Source organism: Canis aureus, chromosome 13 (assembly GCF_053574225.1).
Source record: "Canis aureus isolate CA01 chromosome 13, VMU_Caureus_v.1.0, whole genome shotgun sequence".
Classification (NCBI taxonomy): Eukaryota; Metazoa; Chordata; class Mammalia; order Carnivora; family Canidae; genus Canis; species Canis aureus.
In genome coordinates, this window is record NC_135623.1 from 57,315,800 (window position 1) to 57,338,356 (window position 22,557).

Sequence of the window (22,557 nt, forward strand, 5' to 3'; positions counted from 1 at the left end):
TATAAACTTCTGTTAAATCAGATAATTCATTATACCAATATTTTAGTTAATGATTGCTTCAATTTACTTTTGGGAACAGCTCATTTTGCAAACTTATTCTGCATTTTTAAAATGTTTTTATTTATTAGAGAGAAAGCACAAATGAAGGTGGGGGAGAGGCAGAGGTAGAGGGAGAAGCAGGCTCCTCACTGAGCAGGGAGCCCAATGTGGGCCTCAATTCTAGGACCTTGAGATCATGACCTGAGCCAAAGGCAGACGTTTAACCAACTGAGCCACCCAGGCGCCCCTTGTTCTTCAAATATTTATGGAGTATCTGTTTTATACCTTGCACGGAGATATAGTAGTAAATAAAAATGACAAAAATACCTGCCATCAGGGAGTTGATTCTAATAGACAGCCTAATGACTTTTGTCCAAGAAAAATGCAGTACATACAAAATGTTGCATTGTTTTGGAGATTCACCTGCCACCGAAAGCCTCTTCTTTTTCTTATATTGCTGTTTTAGTTTTGTTTTAAGCTATAGCTATTATACACAGTAAAAAGCACAAATGAATGTGCTCAGTCTGTTGAGTGTCCGACTCTTGATTTCAGCTCAGATCATGATCTCAGGGTTGTGAGATCACATCCCATTAGGCTCCATGCTCAGTGAGAAGTCAGCTTCTCCCCTCTGCCCCACCCCCTGCACACATGTGTGTGCACTTGCCTGGTCTCTCTCTCTCTTTCTCTCTCTTTCTCTCTCTCTCAAGTAAGTAAATCTTAAAAAAAAAAAAACCCGTAAGATCATAAATTAAAAAAAAACAGGCACAAAGTGGAACCACCACCCACATCTAGCTGTAGAACATTTCCAGGACTTTAACTAGGTCTCTCTTGCCATCTTCTAGACAATATACAACCCTCCTTCCCAGGCTACTCTCTGCTACTCTGACTTTATATGGTAGATTGCTTTTGACTATTCCTGAACTACAAATAAATGGAATTATACAGTATGCATTCTTTTTTGCCTGGCTTCGCTCAACATTATTTCTGTGACATTTATTCATACTGTTGCTTATGGCAGTATTTCATTCCTTTTCATTGTAATGTAGTTTTCCATTGTGTTAATATACCACAATTTATATATCCATTCTTCAGTTGATGGATACCTAGGTTGTTTCCAGTCTGTGGCTATTATGAATGAAACTGTTGTGACCTTTCTAGTACAGGTCTTTTGTGTACATGATCACCTATTTCTATTGGGCATATACCCTAGAATAGAGTTGCCAGATACATGATATTTGGCTCTGGTAGATATTGTTAACTAATTTTCCACAGTGTTTGGACCAGTTGAGAATCCTACCAGCAATGAGTGAGAGTTTTGGTGGTTAAACATCCTTACCAAATCTTAATATTCTCATACCTTTTTTTTTTTTTTAAAGATTTTATTTTTTCATGAGAGACACAGAGAGAGAGAGGCAGAGACACAGGCAGAGGGAGAAGCAGGCTCCATGCAGGGAGCCTGACATGGGACTCCATCCCAGGACTCTAGGATCACACCCTGAGCCGAAGGCAGATGCTTTTAACCACTGAGCCACCCAGGTGTCCCAGTATTCTCATACCTTTTAATTTTAGCTATTCTGATGGAAGCATAATGGTATCTCATTGTGGTTTTCTATGTGTTTCTCTAATGACTAATGACATTGAGCATATTTTCATAATCTTATTGACCATTTGAATATTATCTTTTATTAAAGAAGCCCTTTTTCTAGAGGCCTGGGTGGCTCAGTGGTTTAGTGCCTGCCTTTGGCCCAGGGCGTGATTCTGGAGTCCCAGGATTGAATTCCACATTGGGCTCCCTACATGGAGTCTGCTTCTTCTCTACCTGTGTCTCTGCCTGTCTTTCTGTGTCTCTCATGAGTAAATAAATAAAATCTTCAAAATCAATAAATAATAAGCCCTTTTTCAAGTTTTTCGCCCATTTTTCTATTGCCTTTTTCTAGTTTATTTGTAGAAATTCTTTAAGTCATTTGTTTGGATATGTGTATTTCAAATATTTCCTTTCAGTCTGCAACTTGCTTTTTCACTCTGCAAATGGTATATTTTGATGAACAAAAGTTCGTAATTTTTAATGAAGTCCAATTTATCAGTGTTTCCTTTTAGTGACTTTGACCATTTTGAGAAATCTTTGTGTATCCTAGCATAAGGAAGATACTGTTTTCTTCTAAACGTCTTTTTGTTTTGCTTCTCACCCTTTACTCTGTGATTCTTATTGAATTATTTTTTGTGTGTAGTGTGATGTAGGAGTCAAGGTTCATTTTTTTCCCTCATATTACTATCTAATTGCCATTCACTGTTTTTTTAAAAAGACTATCCTTTCTGCACTGGGACCTTCTGCTATTAATTAGGTAATCAGATATGTATTGTTCTATTTCTGGACTCTGTTTTATTCCTTGGTCTTTTATTCTTATCCTTGTAATAATACCACACTGTTATTTAATTACTACATTAAAAAAGGTATTATCTTTAACCTTAATACCTGGTAGTTAATTCCTCTGCCTCTATTCTTTTTCTATGTTGTCGTAAACTTATTCGTGTCTCTTTACTTAAGAACCTTTATTTGCCTTTGGGTTCCCTGGGTGGTTCAGTCAGTTAAGCGTTCGACTCTTGGTTTCAGCTCAGGTCGTGATCTCAGGGCCCTTAGATCAGCCTTGCATAGGGTTCTGTGCTGAGTGTGGAGTTGGCTTGAGATTCTCTCTCCCTCCCCCTTTGCCCTTTCTCCATTCACATGTGCACACGTACATGCTCACGTGCCTGCTCTCTCTCACTCTCTCATAAATAAATAATCTTTTAAAAGGGGACACCTGGGTGGGCGGGGGCGGATCAAAGTAAGTTAAGTGTCCAAATCTCGATTTCAAAGGAAGGTCATGATCTCAGGGTCATGGGATTGAGCCTCACCTCAGGCTCCATGCTGAGCGATGAGTCTGCTTCTCCCTCTTCCTCTCCCCTCACTTGCTCTCTCTTGTGCTCTTTCCCCCAAATAAAATCTTAAAAAAAAAGAAAAGATTTAAGAGACAAAAAAACCTTTATATGCCTTTGAATGACACTGAAAAAAGTTGTTTTTATCCTTTCAGATGTTAACTTCAGAATCAAGTCTTATTAGAGTGAAGTGAATTAAACCATAACATATCTGTATAAGCTCTTGGCTTACAGTCAAAGCCAGCTAACTTGCTGCTTTGTAAGTTTGCACATTGGTTAACGTCAAATACTCTTTTTGGACATTCCTCTGCAGTGTTATTTCACTTCTATTGGGCGGTAAGAGAAGGAAAAAGGATGTTCTCCTCCTGGAGGTCTCCTTTTATTGGATGTGAACTTTACCTGTGGGAAAGGGTTCCTTAAGAAGCACTAATCTACTTCAAATAGTACACCCCACTTCACCTCCCTGAAGAAATTCAACATCATAAAACTTGTTTCTGTTTGTACCTGCTCTTATTAAGAGAATATTCATCATGAGAGTCTCTTACATAGTTAATAACCTTGAATTAAAATAAAATTGGCTGTTTGATTCCTTTAGCCATGAATGAAAACAATATTTCAAAAGCATCTTTCGACCATTTTGAACAGATTATACTCAAGATCTTTTAGGCATGTATTTACCTCAATTTTGTCTTACTTTCCATCCTTTATTTTCCTGAGCAATAAAAGGAAAATTGCATTTAATCTCATGTCCCTGTTGATATTTTAATATTGATAAAAGCTTATATGGAAAATAAGTATGAAAATGTATTATTTAGCATTAATTGTAAAGAACATCTTTACAAATCTGTAAAATTGGAGCATAAAAGTTTTCTGAGGTATTTCACTTACATATATCTTCCTTTATACTTGTTTGTTGTTTAAAATCATATAATGGAGGGATCCCTGGGTGGCGCAGCGGTTTGGCACCTGCCTTTGGCCCAGGGCGCGATCCTGGAGACCTGGGATCGAATCCCACGTCGGGCTCCCTGGTGCATGGAGCCTGCTTCTCCCTCTGCCTGTATCTCTGCCTCTCTCTCTCTCTCTCTCTCTCTGTGACTATCATAAATAAATAAATTAAAAAAAAAATCATATAATGGTGTGCCTGGGTGGCTCAGTGGGTTAAGCATCTGCCTTTGGCTCAGGTCATGAACTCAGGATTCTGGGATTGAGCCCTGCATCAGGGTCTCTGCTCAGTGGGGAAACTGCTTCTCCCTCTGCCCCTCTCCCCACACTTGTTCTCTCTCTCTCAAATGAATAAATAAAATCTTTTTAAAAAATAAAATCAGGGATCCCTGGGTGGCGCAGCGGTTTGGCGCCTGCCTTTGGCCCAGGGCGCGATCCTGGAGACCCGGGATCGAATCCCATGTCGGGCTCCCAGTGCATGGAGCCTGCTTCTCCCTCTGCCTGTGTCTCTGCCTCTCCTCTCTCTCTGTGTGGCTATCATAAATAAATGAAATTTTTTTTTTAAAAATTCTGTTTTAAAATAAAATAAAATAAAATCACATGGGTTTTATTTAAAGCATACTGCATAATACACTTTAAAAAATATAGTCTTGAATATAATTGTTCATTAAGTTGTCATATCTTGACTGGCCAGTTGGTGTCACTGTGGCACAGGCAGTGAAATTGTAAATGTTTCTGTCCAGGTTTTTCTGTCTCATTGCAGATGTTTCATTCTTCATTTGGCTTCTCCTCTTAGTCTGTCCTGCAGAAGGCCCTGGTTAGAGTCTAACTCAACATTCACATTCTAATAGAGATTGTAATGTAAAAGCTAGTCCTAGAAATCCCTTGGTAGCATATGTTAATATTTTGTTAAACATATGTTAATATTTTGAGGTTTGTTACTCTTAAGATGAGGAACAACAGCTATATAGAGGATAGAATAATGGTCTTAGTATTATCACAATTTTTTACGGCAAAAAATATTTCTTTCTAAATAAAAATTCTTATTTTTTAAAGATCAGTAAAGTTCAGTCTCAAAGAATACAGGTTATTCTTTGATTTGTAAGCCACATTTTATTTTTAATTTATTCTTTAAAGTGCTGGTCAAAGTATTAGATTAAAACATGCAATTCATGCCGTGAATTAAAGAGAAGCAAATATAAGCTCCAAATAGTTGATACTTTTTGTTAATTATGTTTATATTTGACAGATTTAGCAAAGTTATCTTAGTAGATATGGGTAAAACAAAATTTTTTCTGTGGTAGGCCCAAAACTAAAATCCATAATTTAGTTTTTTCCACATGTGGCTCTTTTCTCTAGTTAAATGTACATATACACAAAACTACCAAATTTTGCATTCAGTTTTAAGGGAGTTTAGGGACTCGCTGAACCCTGCCTATGGCTCCTTAGTTTCCTGGGTCTTAAAAATGTCTGGTCCACAAGTTTTGATTTTGAGTTAAATCACAGGATTTTAGTTAAGTAGGAGTATTTTAGAGATCTCTGAGTTCCACTGCTTTGTTTTTACAGTTGAGAAAAAGGGCCCCTTAGGTTGTGATGGAATTACGCATATTAGCTGGCTATACCTAGAGCTTATGTGACTTGATTATAAGTAAAGTGAGGACAAAAATGCTTCCTTCATTCATTACCTTATCTATAGTGCTGCCACATATAGATAAAGCTTTCATTAAATGTTTGGTGAATAAGTGAGTGAATGAAAACACATGTTTAAGTGAGGACTAGAAACACATTTCTAGATTTCTGTGGATCAACAGGAAGATGTACTGTATTCTTAGACTTGATACATCCATCTATATCTTTAATTTCCCAGCATGTATCGTCATGGTTGTTGTTATTGAAATTTTGTGTATGTGGTCTTTGTTGTTACTGTTCTTTAAAGGCTTTTAGTAAGCTAAATAGTTTCTCCATTCCCCTGTGTTTATCAGTCTGGATTGTAAACTCTAGCAGTCTGGAGAAGATTTGGGGAGGAACATAAGAATAGAAATTGTCAGAAAACTGATTTTGGGGCAGCCTGGGTGGCTCAGCAGTTTAATGCCTGCCTTCAGTCCATGGTGTGATCCTGGAGATCTGGGATCGAGTCCCACATCAGGCTCCCTGCATGGAGCCTGCTTCTCCCTCAACCTGTGTCTCTGCCTCTCTTTCTCTCTGTGTCTCTTATGAATAAATAAATAAAATCTTAAAAAAAAAAAAAAAAGAAAACAGATTTTGGATATACTTCCTCCCCACACCTCAGTGTTGTAATTGTCCATTTACTTATCTGCCTTTCCCAAGAGATTGAAATCACCTTGAGGGCAGAAACAGTGTGTTCACACAGCACAATTTATGATTTCACAGTAATTGCTCAATTAAAAAATGAATTCCAATATAAGAACTTAATTTTTTTTTTAATTTTTATTTATTTATGATAGTCACACACACAGAGAGAGAGAGACGCAGAGACACAGGCAGAGGGAGAAGCAGGCTCCATGCACCGGGAGCCCGACATGGGATTCGATCCCGGGTCTCCAGGATCGCGCCCTGGGCCAAAGGCAGGCGCCAAACTGCTGCGCCACCCAGGGATCCCAAGAACTTAAAAATTTTAACATGTTTTCTCCTTCACCTATCCTGTCCTAGAGTTTGAATAGCATGTGATGACAGTTTGTCACCATACTATATATTATTCAATATCACATTTCTGCATTACTCACATCTGAAAAATTTAGTAACTCCATCAGTGGCAACATTGATTTGACAGGGACTTTTTCCAAAGGCCAGTTTTTGCCAACTGTATATCTTGGACCCTTTCAGAGATATGGCAAATGTTTTTCAAGGATTGCTTAACTCTTGCAAATGTAGATCCATTTTAATATTTACTTTTCAAGAAAGAATATATTCTTAGTACTATTACAACAAATTAAGTTTTTAAATATATGTGCTTATTATATATACATCTTTTTAATTAATTCTGGATTGGAATTTCTGTTGAAAAATGTGAATAAAATTTTTACTGAGGAGCAGAAGCCTCATCTATGTTAAGATATTGTGCCTATAAGGTAGATGGTAGACTCTCCCTTTACTTATAAACAAACTCTATCAAGAATAATTTTTTTTTATTTCTAGTAGGAATTGTTTTGAATGTAGATACATACAAATGTTCCCACAGTGATAAGTCTTTGAGTAAATTCAGCATTCCCTTGATGGAGGTTGGTACATGATTTCATTCTTAGTGAATTTCAGTACTATTTAGAATCTAGATGAAAGGGGTATGGGGGTTGGAGTGAGGTCTAGAGGGTAGGCAGTAAACCATCAAAAGATAGTGATTCTATCTAAATGTTTGTTGAATGAATGAGAGAGAGAAGGGAGAGAGAGAGGAGACTGAGATTTTGCATGTGTGCTGATAAAATGGAGAAAATAGATAAGTCAGATTTGCTAACTTGATCAAGTGGAATAACAGATACAGGAGGCTGTGACCACAAAGTGAGTTATTAGGCTTAACTAAATTCCAGAATTGTTGCTTCCTGAGGGATAACAGGATCCCAAAGCATGGCCATGGGAGTTCCAGTGGCTCAAGTAGAATGGGGCATGAAAGATGAAAGGGTTAATGAAATCTGAGACCAAAGTATAGATTGGATTGTACTTCATTAGTGTAGTATATCTTTTATCTGCCCTCACACTTTTTTGGGACCATTGTCCAACTATAAATTACCAAGCCTGTATCAAACTACCAACTTTGAGCTTCTTTTTTTTTTTTTTTTTCCAACTTTGAGCTTCCTACAAGTATATTAAGGAGGAAAAAAAAATCATACACCTTTACAGATTGTTATAACTACAACCCATCATTCTGTATCAACATAGGTAGGCAAGCTCATGCAATAGATTTTATTTCACTTTAAGTATTTCATGGTTTGGGTGGCGCAGTGGTTTGGCGCCTGCCTTTGACCCAGGGCGCGATCCTGGAGACCCGTGATCAAATCCCACGTCGGGCTCCCGGTGCATGGAGCCTGCTTCTCCCTCTGCCTGTGTCTCTGCCTCTCTCTCTCTCTGTGTGTGACTATCATAAATAAATAAAAATTAAGGGGATCCCTGGGTGGCGCAGCGGTTTAGCGCCTGCCTTTGGCCCAGGGCGCGATCCTGGAGACCCGGGATCGAATCCCACGTCGGGCTCCCGGTGCATGGAGCCTGCTTCTCCCTCTGCCTCTCTCTCTCTCTCTCTCTCTGTGATATGACTATCATAAATAAAAATTTAATAAATAAATAAATAAATAAATAAATAAATAAATAAATAAATAAATAAATAAAAATTTTAAAAAAAAAGTGTCTCATGGTTTGTATTTTTAAAAAGTGGGGCGGGACGCCTGGGTGGCTCACTGGTTGAGCATCTGCCTTCGGCTCAGGGTGTGATCCCGGAGTCCCGGGATCAAGTCCCCCATCGGGCTCCCTGCGAGGAGCCTGCTTCTCTCTCTGCCTGTGTCTCTGCCTCTCTCTCTCTCTCTGTGTCTCTCATGGATAAATGCGTAAAATCTTAATTAAAAAAAAAAAAAAAGCAACAAACTACATACCATGCCATTATAGACTATGTTTTTAATGAGCTATGAAAACTCATCTTGGACCTTACATATCAGTTGAAAATGAATTGCAAACTGAACATAGAATCATTTCAATCTCTGAAAGTGTGCCCAAGAGCATGCAAAAGGTTAATGACACCTAGAATAATGGTAATAGTTGAGGATGTGGCAAAGCCCTCAATAAATACTTAGGATTGACTAGAAAGAAGGTAGATGATTAGGGTGGAGAAGACGGCAGTAAAGTCCTGTGGCCCACAATGAAATGCGGGATAGGAGTCAATATTGTACAAGTATGGAAAAACAGCTCTACAACAGAGTTCCTTAAAATGTAGGCACAGGATTATCTGCATCAGAATCACCTGGCTTATTTGTTTGAAATTCTGCCTCCTAGGCGTCACACTCCCAACTTAATGAGATCAACATGGACAGCTGAGAAGAATCTGAATTTTTATAGGTTCTTAGGAGGTTCTTACCCAAACTAAAGTTTGAGCCTGGTAATTTAGACGTACCAGTGGAGAGCTGAGAAAATGTTGAGCTTGCCTTTTATTCGCTGATAAGTAGAATGTTGGAGAATAATCATCTTTGACTTGAGGTAATTATGGAGGGGCAGAAAGGCCACCACAAGGAAGCTAGGATGTTGCAGTAGTTTACGGTAGGATTGGGGATATGAAGATCTGTTAGAAAAACAGCTTTGCTTCTAGCAGATATTCCTTATATGCAGCTAACTGTTGAAACAACATGGGATTTTTTAAAAGGTTTTATTCATTTATTTGAGAGAGTATGAGGAAGAGGGAAGGGTAGGAAGCAGAGAGTAGACTCCCCACTGAGTGAGGAACCCACTATGTGGCTTAATTCCAGAACCCTGGGATCATGACCTGAGCCAGAGGCAGACGCTTAACCAACTAAGCCACTAGGTACCCCAACAAAGGGGATTTTAAATTACCAAAATTCATAGAACATTTAACAGAAATTTTCAGTTTATTTCCTTAAAAATTATGTAAATATTTTGGAAGGTTTTATCCATTTTGAGGAAGGAGATAAAATGTTTAAATTGATAAAATTGCTAGTAAAGGAAGTATTAGTATTATATCTACTAGACACTAGGAATGAATACCAAAGGGGAACAAGGTAGATAAGCAACCTGGTCTTAGCTTTTGCAGTATGCAAGAAGAGAGAATATAGAAATTAATTTATAATTTAATTTTAATATTACATGGAAAGTAATATACTAGGCCAAATGTAGCATGGTCTGAGTACTGGTATGAAGAGTATGGAAAGATTACCTGAGGAATTGCCTAGCAAATTGAATCTCAAGGATGAGCTGGCCAAATGAATAAGGGTAAGGAATGTTCCCATCAGAGGCAATTATAGGAGCTGAAGAAGGTGTAAGACTATAGAATTGAAAATTCACTATTGTTGGCGGTGCCTGGATGACTCAGTTGGTTAAACCGTTAAGTGTCTGCCTTCAGCTTAGGTCATGATTCTGGGGTTCTGGGATTGACTCCCTGAGTCACAATGGGTTCCCTGCTCAGTGGGGACTCTGCCTCTACCCCACAGTTGTGTGCATGCTTGTGCTCACGCTCTCTCTCTCTCTCTCTCTCTCAAATAAGTAAAATCTTTTAAAAGATTTTAAATTCACTATTGTTGGAGTGGAGAATGTGGGGCAGATGTGTGAGAAATGAGGCTAGCGAAATAAGTAGGGGCCAGATCCTGCAAAACCTTAAAGTCATGTTGAGGAGTTTGGGATTTTACCTAAAAGGTAAAGGGGTAAAGGTGAAGGGGTTGGGGGCACTAAATAATGTAAAAATGAAATCAGATCCACATTTTAGAAAGTTCTACCTGCCTACAGTTTGAAGAATGAATTTCAGGGGTGACAAGTCTAGAGATACCAGAGATGGATCAGTTAGATTGCCAAGGGAAGTAGGGAAGTGAGAGTTAAGATTTTTCTCTTGTAGAGAACCTAAACCAGTAAAGAACAGCAGACCATTTTAAAAGATGAAGGTAAGAGGAAAACAGGGAGAACATAGGGTAAGGGAACTAAGAAGAGAGTTGATGTGATATATAGAGCACTTGGAGAATCCTTACAGATTGTTGCTGGTTACAAGACACATTTTGAGAATCACTCTAATTCAAGACTTCTCTCATGGGCAGCCCTGTGGCTCAGTGGTTTAGCGCCGCCTTCAGTCCAAGGCCTGATCCTGGAGATCGAGTCCCACATTAGGCTCCCTGCATGGAGCCTACTTTTCCCTCTGCCTGTGTCTCTGCCTCTCTCTCTGTCTCTGTGTCTCTCATGAATAAATAAATATTTTTTTTTTTAAATTAATAAATAGGGCAGCCCTGGTGGCACAGTGGTTTAGCGCCGCCTGCAGCCCGGGGTGTGATCCTGGGGACCAGGGATCGAGTCCCACGTCAGGCCTCCTGCATGGAGCCTGCTTCTCCCTCTGCATGGAGCCTGCTTCTCCCTCTGCCTGTGTCTCTGCCTCTCTCTCGTTCTCTATAAATAAATAAATAAATAAACCTTTAAAAAAAATAAAAAATGAATAAATAAAACATTAAATGCTGAGTATTAACCTAATGCTTGAATAGAAAGTTAACTTTAGTTTTATTTCATGTTATTGTATAATTGTTAAGCATGACTTTGCTAAGTTCTAAACTTTGAATTGAATGTCAGTGACATAAAATGCAAATTAGAGATTTTATGTTGTTGGTTATAGTGGGCTCACTGTCTCTGCAATACATTCTGGAAACCATAGGGGTAAATGCAGTAACAGTTATTTAAAAAGTTACTAAGCTAAGCCCAGCCTTATAACTGAAAAACTTTAAAAAAAGAAATTGATCATGTAAAGGCATATTTTAGACTTTTGTGAATTATGCTAAATTATATTACTCAGAGAATGTGTATGTATTTTACAAAAAACAAAAACAGTCAACAGGCTCACAAAATACTGAATGTTATCTTACAAGTTCTACATTCCTCTCACAAAACCCGTATCACTTTGTGTTGCACTCAGCTGCTAGACAACTATCAAAATGATAATTCTGTTTAGAATCTGAATGGACCCATTTGTACCACTTTTGGTTAGGCTCCTTCTGTTGATGACAGTTTAGACATAGAAAGGCCTTAGTGCTTTTCAGATTTCACAGCTGTTTTACATAAAGGACTTTCTTTCCTGGAAAAACTTTTGTTTGTTGAGTAAAGGACCCCTGGGAGATCATTAAGAGGGGTCTGAGGGGATGTAATATTCTCAGACAAGTAGTTGTTTCTTCTAGAGGCCATGCAAGAGAAGGTGGGAAGCATCCCTGTAACTTCTTGAAAACTTAGGTATTCAGAGATATCCATCATGTTTACTATGTAACCTCTTACCAACTACTACTACTTTATCTCCTTTCTGGGAATTTACACAATACTTTGTGATACGACAGATGATTCAAATGAGTTATATTCTTTTCAGATAAGTTTCAAGAATACAGCAAACAAAACTGCCCTGGACCTGTATGTCATTTTTATTTTGTTTATGTGTGCTTTTTTAGTTCTCATATTTTGAGAGGTATCTTTGATAGTTATTTTCGTGGGGAGAGCTAAAAAAGTTGTCAAGACTGAGCAAGGCAACATTCAAAGAAACCATTCCAAAAATAGTTAATTTTAATGACCAGACACGCAAAGTTTAAAAAATGTCTTGGTAGTTTGGCAGTATTTATTTTGTGAGTGATATGTCTCTCAGAGAGAAAAGATTATCTGTTTTTAATGCAAATATGAATAAGAGGATTAATATTTAAAACTAGAAATCACTGACTTAGTATATTAAAAAATAAACTAGAGGAGATCCCTGGATGGCTCAGAGGTTTGGCGCCTGCCTTCGGCCCAGGGCGTGGTCCTGGAGGCCTGGGATCGAGTCCCACATTGGGCTCCCTGTGTGGAGCCTGCTTCCTCTGCCTGTGTCTCTGCCTCTGTGTGTGTGTGTGTGTGTCTCTCATGAATAAATAAATAAAATATTTTTTAAAAATTATAAAAAAAATAAAATAGAAAGGTAAAGATCATTTATTCTGTGAAATGAACAGACCCAGAGATTTGGTTTTAAAAAAAGAAGTAAATAAAACTTAATGTAATGATTTTTGTTTTTAATTCTAAGTTATCTTCAAAACAATATTCAAATGAAGAGAATGTTGTCCTGTGACAAGCGGTCTTAAGTGACCCTAGGAACTAAGTGAAAAGGAAAGAAAGAATTAATTGCTTTTGTATTATTAGGAAATCACAGGTTGAGAATGTATTTGTGTTAGTGTTTAAACTTCAGCAGATTCTGAAATAATGATTTTTAAAAGGTATTTCTTTAAATTTTTTAGAAAACATAGAAGCTAAAATAAATTCCAAGTCTCTAAAAAACTACTTGTAGCTGTTTACATTTACCATACGTTACAGTTAATACTGTGTTTTTAAAGCCTAGTCCTAACTATATTACTAGTTAGTAACTAAGTGATACATTTTTGTGTCCTAGTTTTTTCATCTGTAGAGCAGTAGTGATAATACCACTTAGTATTATTGTCAAGATTAAAGAGAGACTATACAGGCGGTTCTTGTTTTATATAGATTCAATATGCATTAATTTCAGTTACCACAGTTTAATTAAATGATGCCAGTCTTCCGACAACACATCTCAGATTTAAGTCTCCATAGTGTATTAACTTTAATTGAATAAAAAACAAACTTCACTGCTAGCACTGAAGTCCATAAATCACTATGTGAATAACAGAGGTGAATCATGATTATTGACTAATCATGTCACTTCTTTCACAGTCTCTTGGTGATTGGTCACTGCATATGTGTTATTCAACTCATACAGACAGCAAACCCTGTGGTAGTATTACCCTCTTGTCTCTGGGTCATAAATCCGTGTGACATTTTCTAAAAGTGGATGATCAAAAGAGAATGGATGAATAAAGATGGAAGTGCAGCAAAGAATGAAAAATGCTAACACTGGAAAAAGTGAAATTCAAATCAAACCTAAATGGAGTTTTGGAAGAAATAGCTGACTGTAGGGATGTTGACACTGCTACTCTTGGAGAGACCCTAGATTTGTTCTGGAAGAACTTAGTGAAGCCTCATTGAATAACATAAACAAGGAAAGAGCTTTAGCTGTGACAAGAATTTTTAAAGGTCATGGAATAATCAATATTTTCCATGAATCACTTTATACAGTTTCAGCTTACTTGATCATTTTTACAGTCCTGACCTGTAATGCAGAGTGAGGGCTGCCTATACGTTCATTAAAGTGCTTAAAACAATTCCTAGCATGTAATAATTGTCCAAGAAATGTCTTTCACAGTAATTATTAGCAACAGCATTGATTAGTTGTAACAATTATAGTAAAGGAGAGGGATGCCTAACGTTAACAGGTGGTGAAAAATACATATTGGGTGCTTTGCCTATATTAACTAGCTCATCTGGTTTTCATAGATTTTATAGAACTCTGAATTAATTTTTAGCCTCTTTTTACTGCTGAGCAAACATGGGTTAAGCAAGTTTTTAAGTATTTGTCCAGGATCACACAGCCACTAACTAGGAAAGCTGGTATCCAAATTAGGTCTGTCTAAATTATCTTTCCAGGTCTTCATGTTCTTAGTAATAGTTGATTCTTGATTAGATTATGATACTCTTAAAAATGATTTGAGTTTTTGCTATTAATAAACATCTTTAAAATATGCCATAAGAAATTCAGAAGGTAATTCCATAAGGAATTCTAATTTAGGATGAAGAAAGCAAGAATAAATATTTGTAGCTTACTTGTGTTTATTATTGTGTTATTGTGTTGTTATTTTATGTTTATTAATTTTTTTGTCCCCATAATGATTAGCAGTAAGACTTAAAATTTTTAAAAAATTTGTTATAGCTTTGCTTGGATAACACATTGGAGTAGGTATCTTTTTTTAAGGCCAATTTGAAGAGATGTCCTTGGTAAAACTAATGTTAATTGGTTTTCTGTTTTGGTGTAGACCTGTCACCTCCATTGAATTTTACAGCAGTTTCTTTTGGTTTTGCAAATGAATAACTCTGCATATTAAGTATGCATTGGTTTTACCACTATTTTTTCATGTTTTTGTTAAATATTAGATATAAAAGAGTATTGACACAAAATGTATAAGATATAAAGAATAACAATATTAAATGAAAGGCATCAACATTAGAAGAGATAAAACTTTCTGCGTGTAAACAGCGTGGTCTTGTATATAGAAAATCCTAAGGAATACACACGCACAAAAAAAAACCTATTAGAACTGATAAATTCAGCAGAGTTATGAAATGCAAGAGCATTATGCAGAATCCAGTTTATTTTTAGGGGATAAATAATGCAAAAAAATTGAGGGGGAAAAAAATCCACTACTCAGGAGTATGTGCAAGACTTGGACACTAAAAGCTGTAGAACATTGTTGAAAAAAATTAAAGATCTAAGTAAATGGAAGGACGACATCTCATGTTTATGGATCAGAAGACTTAACTCATTAAAGTGGCAGTGCTCCCCAAATTGATCATATTCAACATAATCTCTATCAAATTCTCTTTTTTGTAAAAATTGACAAACTGGTCATATGTAAAATCATTATATCCAGAATAGCTGAAAAATCTTGAAAAAGATGAACAGTTTTAGGACTCACTGATTTTAAAACTTACTACAGAGCTATAGCAATCAAACAATATGGTACTAGCATAAGGAAGACATAGGCCAGTGGAGCAAAATTAAGAGTCTAGAAATAGACCCTTACATTTGTGGTCAGTTGAGTTTCACCAAGGGTGCCAGGAGTTTTCAATGAGGAAAGGATAGTCTTTTCAACAAATGGTACTGGGACAACTGGATATCCATATGTAAAGAATGAAATTAGATGCAGACCTCACACCACGCTCAAAAATTAACTCAAGGGGCACCTGACTGTCTGAGTCAATGGAGCATGTAACTCTTGATCTTGGGGTTGTGAGTCAGAACCCCACATTGGGTGTAGAGATAGCTTAAAAATAAAATCCTAAAAAAATTAACTCAAAATCTATCAAAGATTTAAATGTAAGAGCTACAACTATAAAATTCTTAGAACAAAACAACAGGTATAAATCTTCATGACTTTGGATTAAGCACTTTAATTTCTTAGGTAAAACACCAAAAGCATAAGCAACTAAAGAAAAAATAGGGATCCCTGGGTGGCGCAGCGGTTTAGCGCCTGCCTTTGGCCCAGGGCGCGATCCTGGAGACCCGGGATCGAGTCCCACGTCGGGCTCCCGGTGCATGGAGCCTGTTTCTCCTTCTGCCTATGTCTCTGCCTCTCTCTCTCTCTCTCTGTGACTATCATAAATAAATAAAAATTTAAAAAATAATAATAAAAAAAATAAATTGGAGTTAATCAGAATTTAAAACTTTTATGCTTCAAAGAATGCCACGAAGAAAGGTAAAAGGCAGCTCCTAGAATGGGGAAAAAATATTTGCAAATCACTTATCTGATAAGGGAATTGTGTCTTAAAACTCACTTGGCTCACTCCCTCACACTGCTTTCAGGAATCTGCCCACCCAAAGGAGCACTTTTTGCTGGTCACTCTATATCTCTTTTATCCCGCCTTAAGAAAACAAACTTATTTACCGTTTTGTTACTTACAGTACTTATTATCTGTCTTATATTTATTTGTTTACTATCAGGCTGCTCCTCCTTCCTTCTTCAGTGTGAGTCTAATTTGGGCAGAGACCCTTTGCTACACTGTTCCATCTGTAGTGTCTAGAGCAGTGGCTGTCATTGGTGTTCATTGAATGTTGGCATAATGAATAAATAAATCCTTCATGTTCCACAGCTCAAGCAGTACCTGCTCTTGTCATATTTGGTTTTCATAGATTAAGTCCCTATTCTGAATTCCTCTGATACCTATTGTCTTTACTTTGGCAACAAGTTCAACTTTTACATTAATATTTGTATATCTTGTCTCTCCACTGAGGCAAGGACTATACCTTACCTTTTTCTTTGCCTAGAAAGTCTAACACAGAGGGAGTCAGCAAATACTCATTAAATTTTTTTTTAATACTCATTAAATTTAAAGATAAATTTATTGCTATAGCAGCTTCTTAATGCATATGGTATTGAATCATAAGTCCTTTAGTTCATTCAATAAATTCATTTATTCATTCAACACATATTTATTGGATATCTACTATATCTCAGGCACTATTTCAGGTGCTAAACATATAGCTAAAACAAAATAGGCAACATCCCTGCTCTCATGAAGCTTACGGTATAAAGGAGAACAGATAAAAATAAACACAAATACTGAGTGATATCTGCTATAAAAAGAGTAAAACAGAGTAAGCAGACTAAGGAGTTCTAGTGTGAGACTATAAGAGTTGGTATTTTATTTTTTTAAGATTTATTTATTTTGGAGAGGGGGGAGGGGTGGAGGGAGAGAATTTCAAGCAGATTCCCTGCTGAGCATGGATTCCCCCCAGTGAAGGGCTCAATCCCATGACCCTGAGATCATGACTGGAGCCAAAAAGAAGAGTTCGACACTTAACCAACTGAGCCACCCAGTTGCCCTGAGAGTTGCTATTTTATATGTTGTCCTGGGAAAGTCTCTCTGGCAAAAGAAACAAGCCCTGTAGATGACAGGTAGAAAAGCAATCAGGAAAAAAGAAAACCCAGGAAATACAAGGCTCTGAAACAAAGACAGCTTTATTGTTTTTGAAGGAACTGCATGGCTGTAATGCTGAGGCTGGTAGGAGATAAATCATGTAAATACCTTGAGAACATTTAACAGTCTGGGCTTTCTTTTTTCTTTTTCTTTTTTTAAGATTTTATTTATTTATTCATGAGAGACACAGGCAGAGGGAGAAGCAGGCTCCATGCGGGGAGCCTGATGTGGGACTTGATCCCAGGACTCCGGAACCATGCCCTGGGCTGAAGGCAGACGCTCAGCCACTGAGCCACCCAGGCATTCCTGGGCTTTCTTCAAATGAGATGGGAGGCTATTGGAGAGCTTTTGCAAACAGGATAATTTTGGTTGATGTGTGGATTTGAGGTGTGTGTCTTAGATAGAAGCAAGGAGACCAATTAAGAGGTTCTTGGAGTAATCCTGTCAAAATATGACAGCTTAGCTTAGATCATAGTGGTAGCCGTGGAAGTGGTGAGAATTGGTTTCATCTTGGATATATTTTGAAAGTGGATCTGATAGAATCTGCGAATGGTTTGGATGTGGATGTAAGAGAAGAAGAATCAAAGGTAACTCCTAAGATTTGGACTAAGAGTTTGGTAGTGGAGATGCTGTTAACTGAGAGGAGTGAAAACATAGGTGGTATTATTTTGTTTTGTCTGTTGGGAATTGTGGATTTACTGTAGAACCAGTTAGTTTTGGACACATTAAGTTTGAGATGCAAATTTAATATCCAAGTTGAAATAATAAGTATGTGACCAGATATACTGGAGTTAAAGAGGGAGGCCTAGGTCAGACACCTAAGTTTGGAAGTTGTCAATGTATAGATGGTTTTTAAAGCCCTAAGAATCAATTAGATCACTCAAGAAGTGACTTTTTTTTAAAAATTTAGACTTTGCCAATTAGAAAATTTAAAGTGTTCAGGTTCAGTGCGAGTCTGCTTAAGATTCTCTCTTCCTCTTCTTCTGTCCCTCCTCCTGTGTACACTCTTTCTCAAATAAATAAATGAATAAAACCTTTTTTAAAAATTTGACTTTGCCAATTAGAAAATTTAAAGTGTTCTGAGTTTTCGAATTGTAACTGTACATTATATGTGATGTGATGTGGTACCATATTAAAGGATTTCAAAGAAATATTTTTGTTTCAGTGCATCATTTGTCATTATTGTGGGAAACCAGTAGAATCCATTCATAGATGCTAATTATGAAAATTGGGTAATTCCTCATATCCAAGCCAGAGAAAGAAAAGGACTTTGGGAAATCTGTGTTCCTTGGCTTTCTCTCTATATATATATTTTAAACCATTATAAACCATAAGACTGAATGTGGAATATTATATTTATTATAGCTAAGTTCCAATTATAAGCTAATTTGCAATTGGGTTGACTAATATCAGTGTTTAACATAAATCTAAATAGCAGAAAATTTCCTTTATTTCACCCTAATTAAATCAAAGGAAAAGTAATATTGCAAGTGAATGATTTGTTTATACTGACCATTAGCCAGGTTCATCATGATTGTATTAGACATCAGTTTTTACACAATAGACATCTTAATTCTGTTCTTTAAAATGATTTTTCTGATGTATCAATAGCTTAGGAATTTGAAAATTGAATTTTTATATCTGCTTGTTGCTTAGTTCTAGAATAGTGGAAGTATTTTGTATTTAACATATACCATAACCTCTTAATAACAAGTCTTGCGGAGTTTGTTGCTGTTTACATATTATAGAATGTATATAGAATTCCATTACACAATGCCACAACAGCATTCTCTACATAGTAGAGAAAAAGATAGTTTAAGATGGGAATAAAAGGACTCCATCATGCTGAATTGCTATGTGGTGTGAGAGTTTTTTTACAAAGATTTTCTCTTTTATTCAAATGTTGCCAAGGATTTGAAGCGTTCGTTACCAGCTGGACTTGGTCTCTCAGAAACCCAAATTACATCTCATGGCTTTGACAGTACCAAAGAGGGGGTTATTGAAGCAGGAGCATTACAAGGTAAGAGCCCACCTATTTTTAAAAATGGCTGGGATGGAGGATGGGAGAAATGCATCAAAAGCTACCTTTATTAATAAAGCATAATGAAGTCCTTTGATTCTGTGATAAAATGCTGATTTTGTAAGCATAATCTTTTTTCTCTTCAATTTAAATAATTTTAATTGTTTTAGTAATCTTCTTTATGTAAATAAATCATTATGTATTTATACATTTATTTGTATATATTTATATGTAATTTATTTCTATAAATACAGCAGAATTTCACTGATTTGGTTTTAAAATACTAAAGTAAAAAAATAAAATGCTAAAATAAAAATTAAAACACTATATCAAAAATACAAATTTAAATTATTTTAGCTTTTTTTTAATTTTAGCTTTTAACTACAAAATATGTAAGTCAGTATTGTTTTGTATAAATACATATTTCCTATTTCAAAGCAATTAGAAAAATTGCTTTTATTTTTCCTATTATACATTCCATATAAGAGGTCTCCCAAGACCACCCTCAGATTCAGTAATTTGCTGTGAGTACTCACAGGACTCAGTTTATAGTCATACTCATGGTGATGATTATTACAGGGAAAGTATACCAAACACAGTTAGCAAGAGCAAAGGATGCCTGAGGGAGCCTGGTAAACTGGGCATACTTGAAAGGGTCTTCTCGCAGTGCAGTCACACAGGACATTAGACGGCAGTTGTTAATTATGCTTAATTCCCCCAGCGGACTATGACAACATGTATGAATTATTGCAAACCAGGGAAGCTCATTAGAGCCTCAGTGCCCAGGGTGTTTATTGGAGATTGCTCGAATAGGCACCCTCTGCCTAGCATGTACCAACATTCCAGACTCCCAGGTGGAAAACAGGCACTTAGCATAAACCACATTGTTTGTATAAACATTCAGGCATAATGAGCCAGTCTTAACCATTCCAAGAATAGAGGGAATCTTCCCAAAATTTAAGTTTCCAGATGCCAACCAAAGGCCAGTTGTGTAGGCTGGTCCCTTTAAGGATAAACAGATGTGCTATGTTAATTCTTTTCTGCACATATTTCATATATAGGTCTATTTTTAATATAAAGGAAAAAGTTGCATCCTTTCAATATTCTTGCATTTAGTAACCTTTTTTCAAGTGTTTTTTCATTTTCATGTGAATGAAAGTAAAACCATGTAAACAAAACAAAAAATCATGTAAACATTTCGATGTAAAAAGGAATTGTTTTGACAGAGCAATAGTTAAAATAGTTACTATATTTGATGTTCAGTGAAGTATATTAATTTTTAACACTTCATTATAATTTCATAAAATGAAAAAATCTCTGCTTCGCAATCCTTAGCCCTCTTGTAGATAATAGTATTCTGTATTTTTATTATACTAATAGCCAATACTTTATTCAAAAACAACTTATATTTTGAAATATATTCTTTCCTAAATAGGTCCTGCAAATAAGCATTTAGGATAATCCAGAATAACCATCTCTACTCTAGGCTATAAAATAAATAAGCTACCTAGAGACATCATTTTTTTTTTACCTTTTTCATCCTTATGTTCAGAAAAATAAAACCATAGAAAGGTAGCATATGTGTCAATATCTTAGTAGTCATTATATAGCATTCTGACATTCTTATCTAGGGGATAACTTTAACTTTGAAAGGGTTGACTGAGTGCTTAAAGAATAAAAGGCGTATTTTGCATGATGTGACACCATTTTTGGACCAGTCACCAGTTTCCAAATTTCAATGTCAATAGAGAATTAAAAAATGCTTTTACCGTTGAGATGTTTTAAGCATTCTCAATGAAATTACTTAACTGACATTTGGTTTAATCTTTTTTCCCTTAGGTAGTATAGTATTATACAATGATTAAAATCAACTGACCATTATAAACTGTTGTGCATAAGCATGGAAATGCTGATGAGTTTCACTTGCTAGTTTCACATCCTAGTTCTTCACAGTGAAATAAAAAATAAGTTTCATGATAATGGCAGTAATTTATGTTTCTTTGAATTGACGTCATGTAACATTTTTTAACAGGATATTGTTGATCATTTATTTTTTCATGAGAAACACAGAGAGAGACAGAGACATAAGCAGAGGGAGAAGCAGGCTCCTTGCAGGGAGCCTGTGTGGAACTTGATCCCAGGACTGTAGGATCATGACCTGAGCCAAAGGCAAATGCTCAACTGCTGAGCCATCTAGGCGTCCAGAAAGTTGGGGGTTTTTTTGTTTGTTTTTTGTTTTTTGTTTTTTAGAAAGTTGTTTTTGTTTTTGTTTTTTAAAGATTTTATTAATTTATTCATGAGAGACACAGGCAGAGGGAGAAGCAGGCTCCTCGCAGGGAGCCCGACGTGGGACCCGATCCCAGGTCTCCAGGATCACGCCCTGGGCTGAAGGCAGGCGCTAAACCATTGAGCCACCTGGGCTGCCCAAGATTTTAGATTTTTAAGAATTATTTTTTATTGGATATTAGTGAATGATTTTAGTAACTAGTTTAGTCTAAATTAGTGGGTTTTGTAAAGGGTTGAAGATACAGAGAAGTGATAATATTACCCTTGAAAGGAAAAGGAAAAGGCTGAAGTACCCAGTTACCAGGGTACTACATCTTCTGCTGTTTTAGTTTGGAAAATTCTGTATCATTTGTTACATATATTATACACATCTCCCTCTATGTCATTGAATTATTTCTTATGCAGGACTAATAAACAGTAATAACCAGAACAACAGAGCTCTGTTTCTGGGATCATCAAGAAATGGAATTATAGTAGTTGTCTTTTTTTTTTTTTTTTTTTTTTTTTTAAACATTTGCTCATATAACAGAAACCCTTGTGCCTTAGATAGTAGAGATAGTCTTTGTTTAAAATGGTGATTTGGTGATTGGGGGATGCCTGGGTGGCTCAGCGGTTTAATGCCTGCCTTCCACCCAGGGCATGATCCTGGAGTCCTGGGATCGAGTCCCACATCGGGCTCTCCGCGTGGAGCCTGCTTATCCTTCTGCCTATGTCTCTGCCTCTTTCTCTCTCTGTGTCTCTCATGAATAATTAAATAAAATATTTTTAAAAATAAAATAAAATAAAATGGTAATTGGATTGGATAACCTTTTAAAATGCCTTGCAACTCAATAAGTAACTTATGGATTGGTATTTTTTGTATTGAATTTAATAATGGAGATTTTAGGATATGAATTCAGAGCATCTGAGTCTGATAAGCTGTCTTAACCCCTCTGGGTTTAGTTTCTCTTGTAGTTTGTCAGATTTAGTTAATTTCTGTCATCCTTTCTAGTTTTAAATTTTATAGTTAAACAAAAAATAATAATAAATAAATAAATAGATAAATAAATTTTATAGTTAAACAGATTTAAAGAGATAAATATCTCACTTTGGAAGGTAGTGCCAAT

The 22,557-nt window shown here is 36.3% G+C and overlaps 1 protein-coding gene across 11 annotated transcripts in view; it reads left to right on the forward strand.

The window, feature by feature from the left end:
• ARFIP1 (ARF interacting protein 1) overlaps nt 1-22,557 on the forward strand; it is a 131,415-nt gene that overhangs the window by 49,815 nt on the left and 59,043 nt on the right. For all 11 annotated transcript variants that reach the window (XR_013351063.1, XM_077846404.1, XM_077846403.1 and 8 more), the window contains one exon: nt 19,057-19,165. Coding sequence is in view for 10 of the 11 variants with exons in the window: in XM_077846404.1 (XP_077702530.1) it covers nt 19,057-19,165 (109 nt within the window). In the remaining variant the exon portion in view is untranslated. The remainder of the gene's footprint in view (nt 1-19,056; nt 19,166-22,557) is intronic.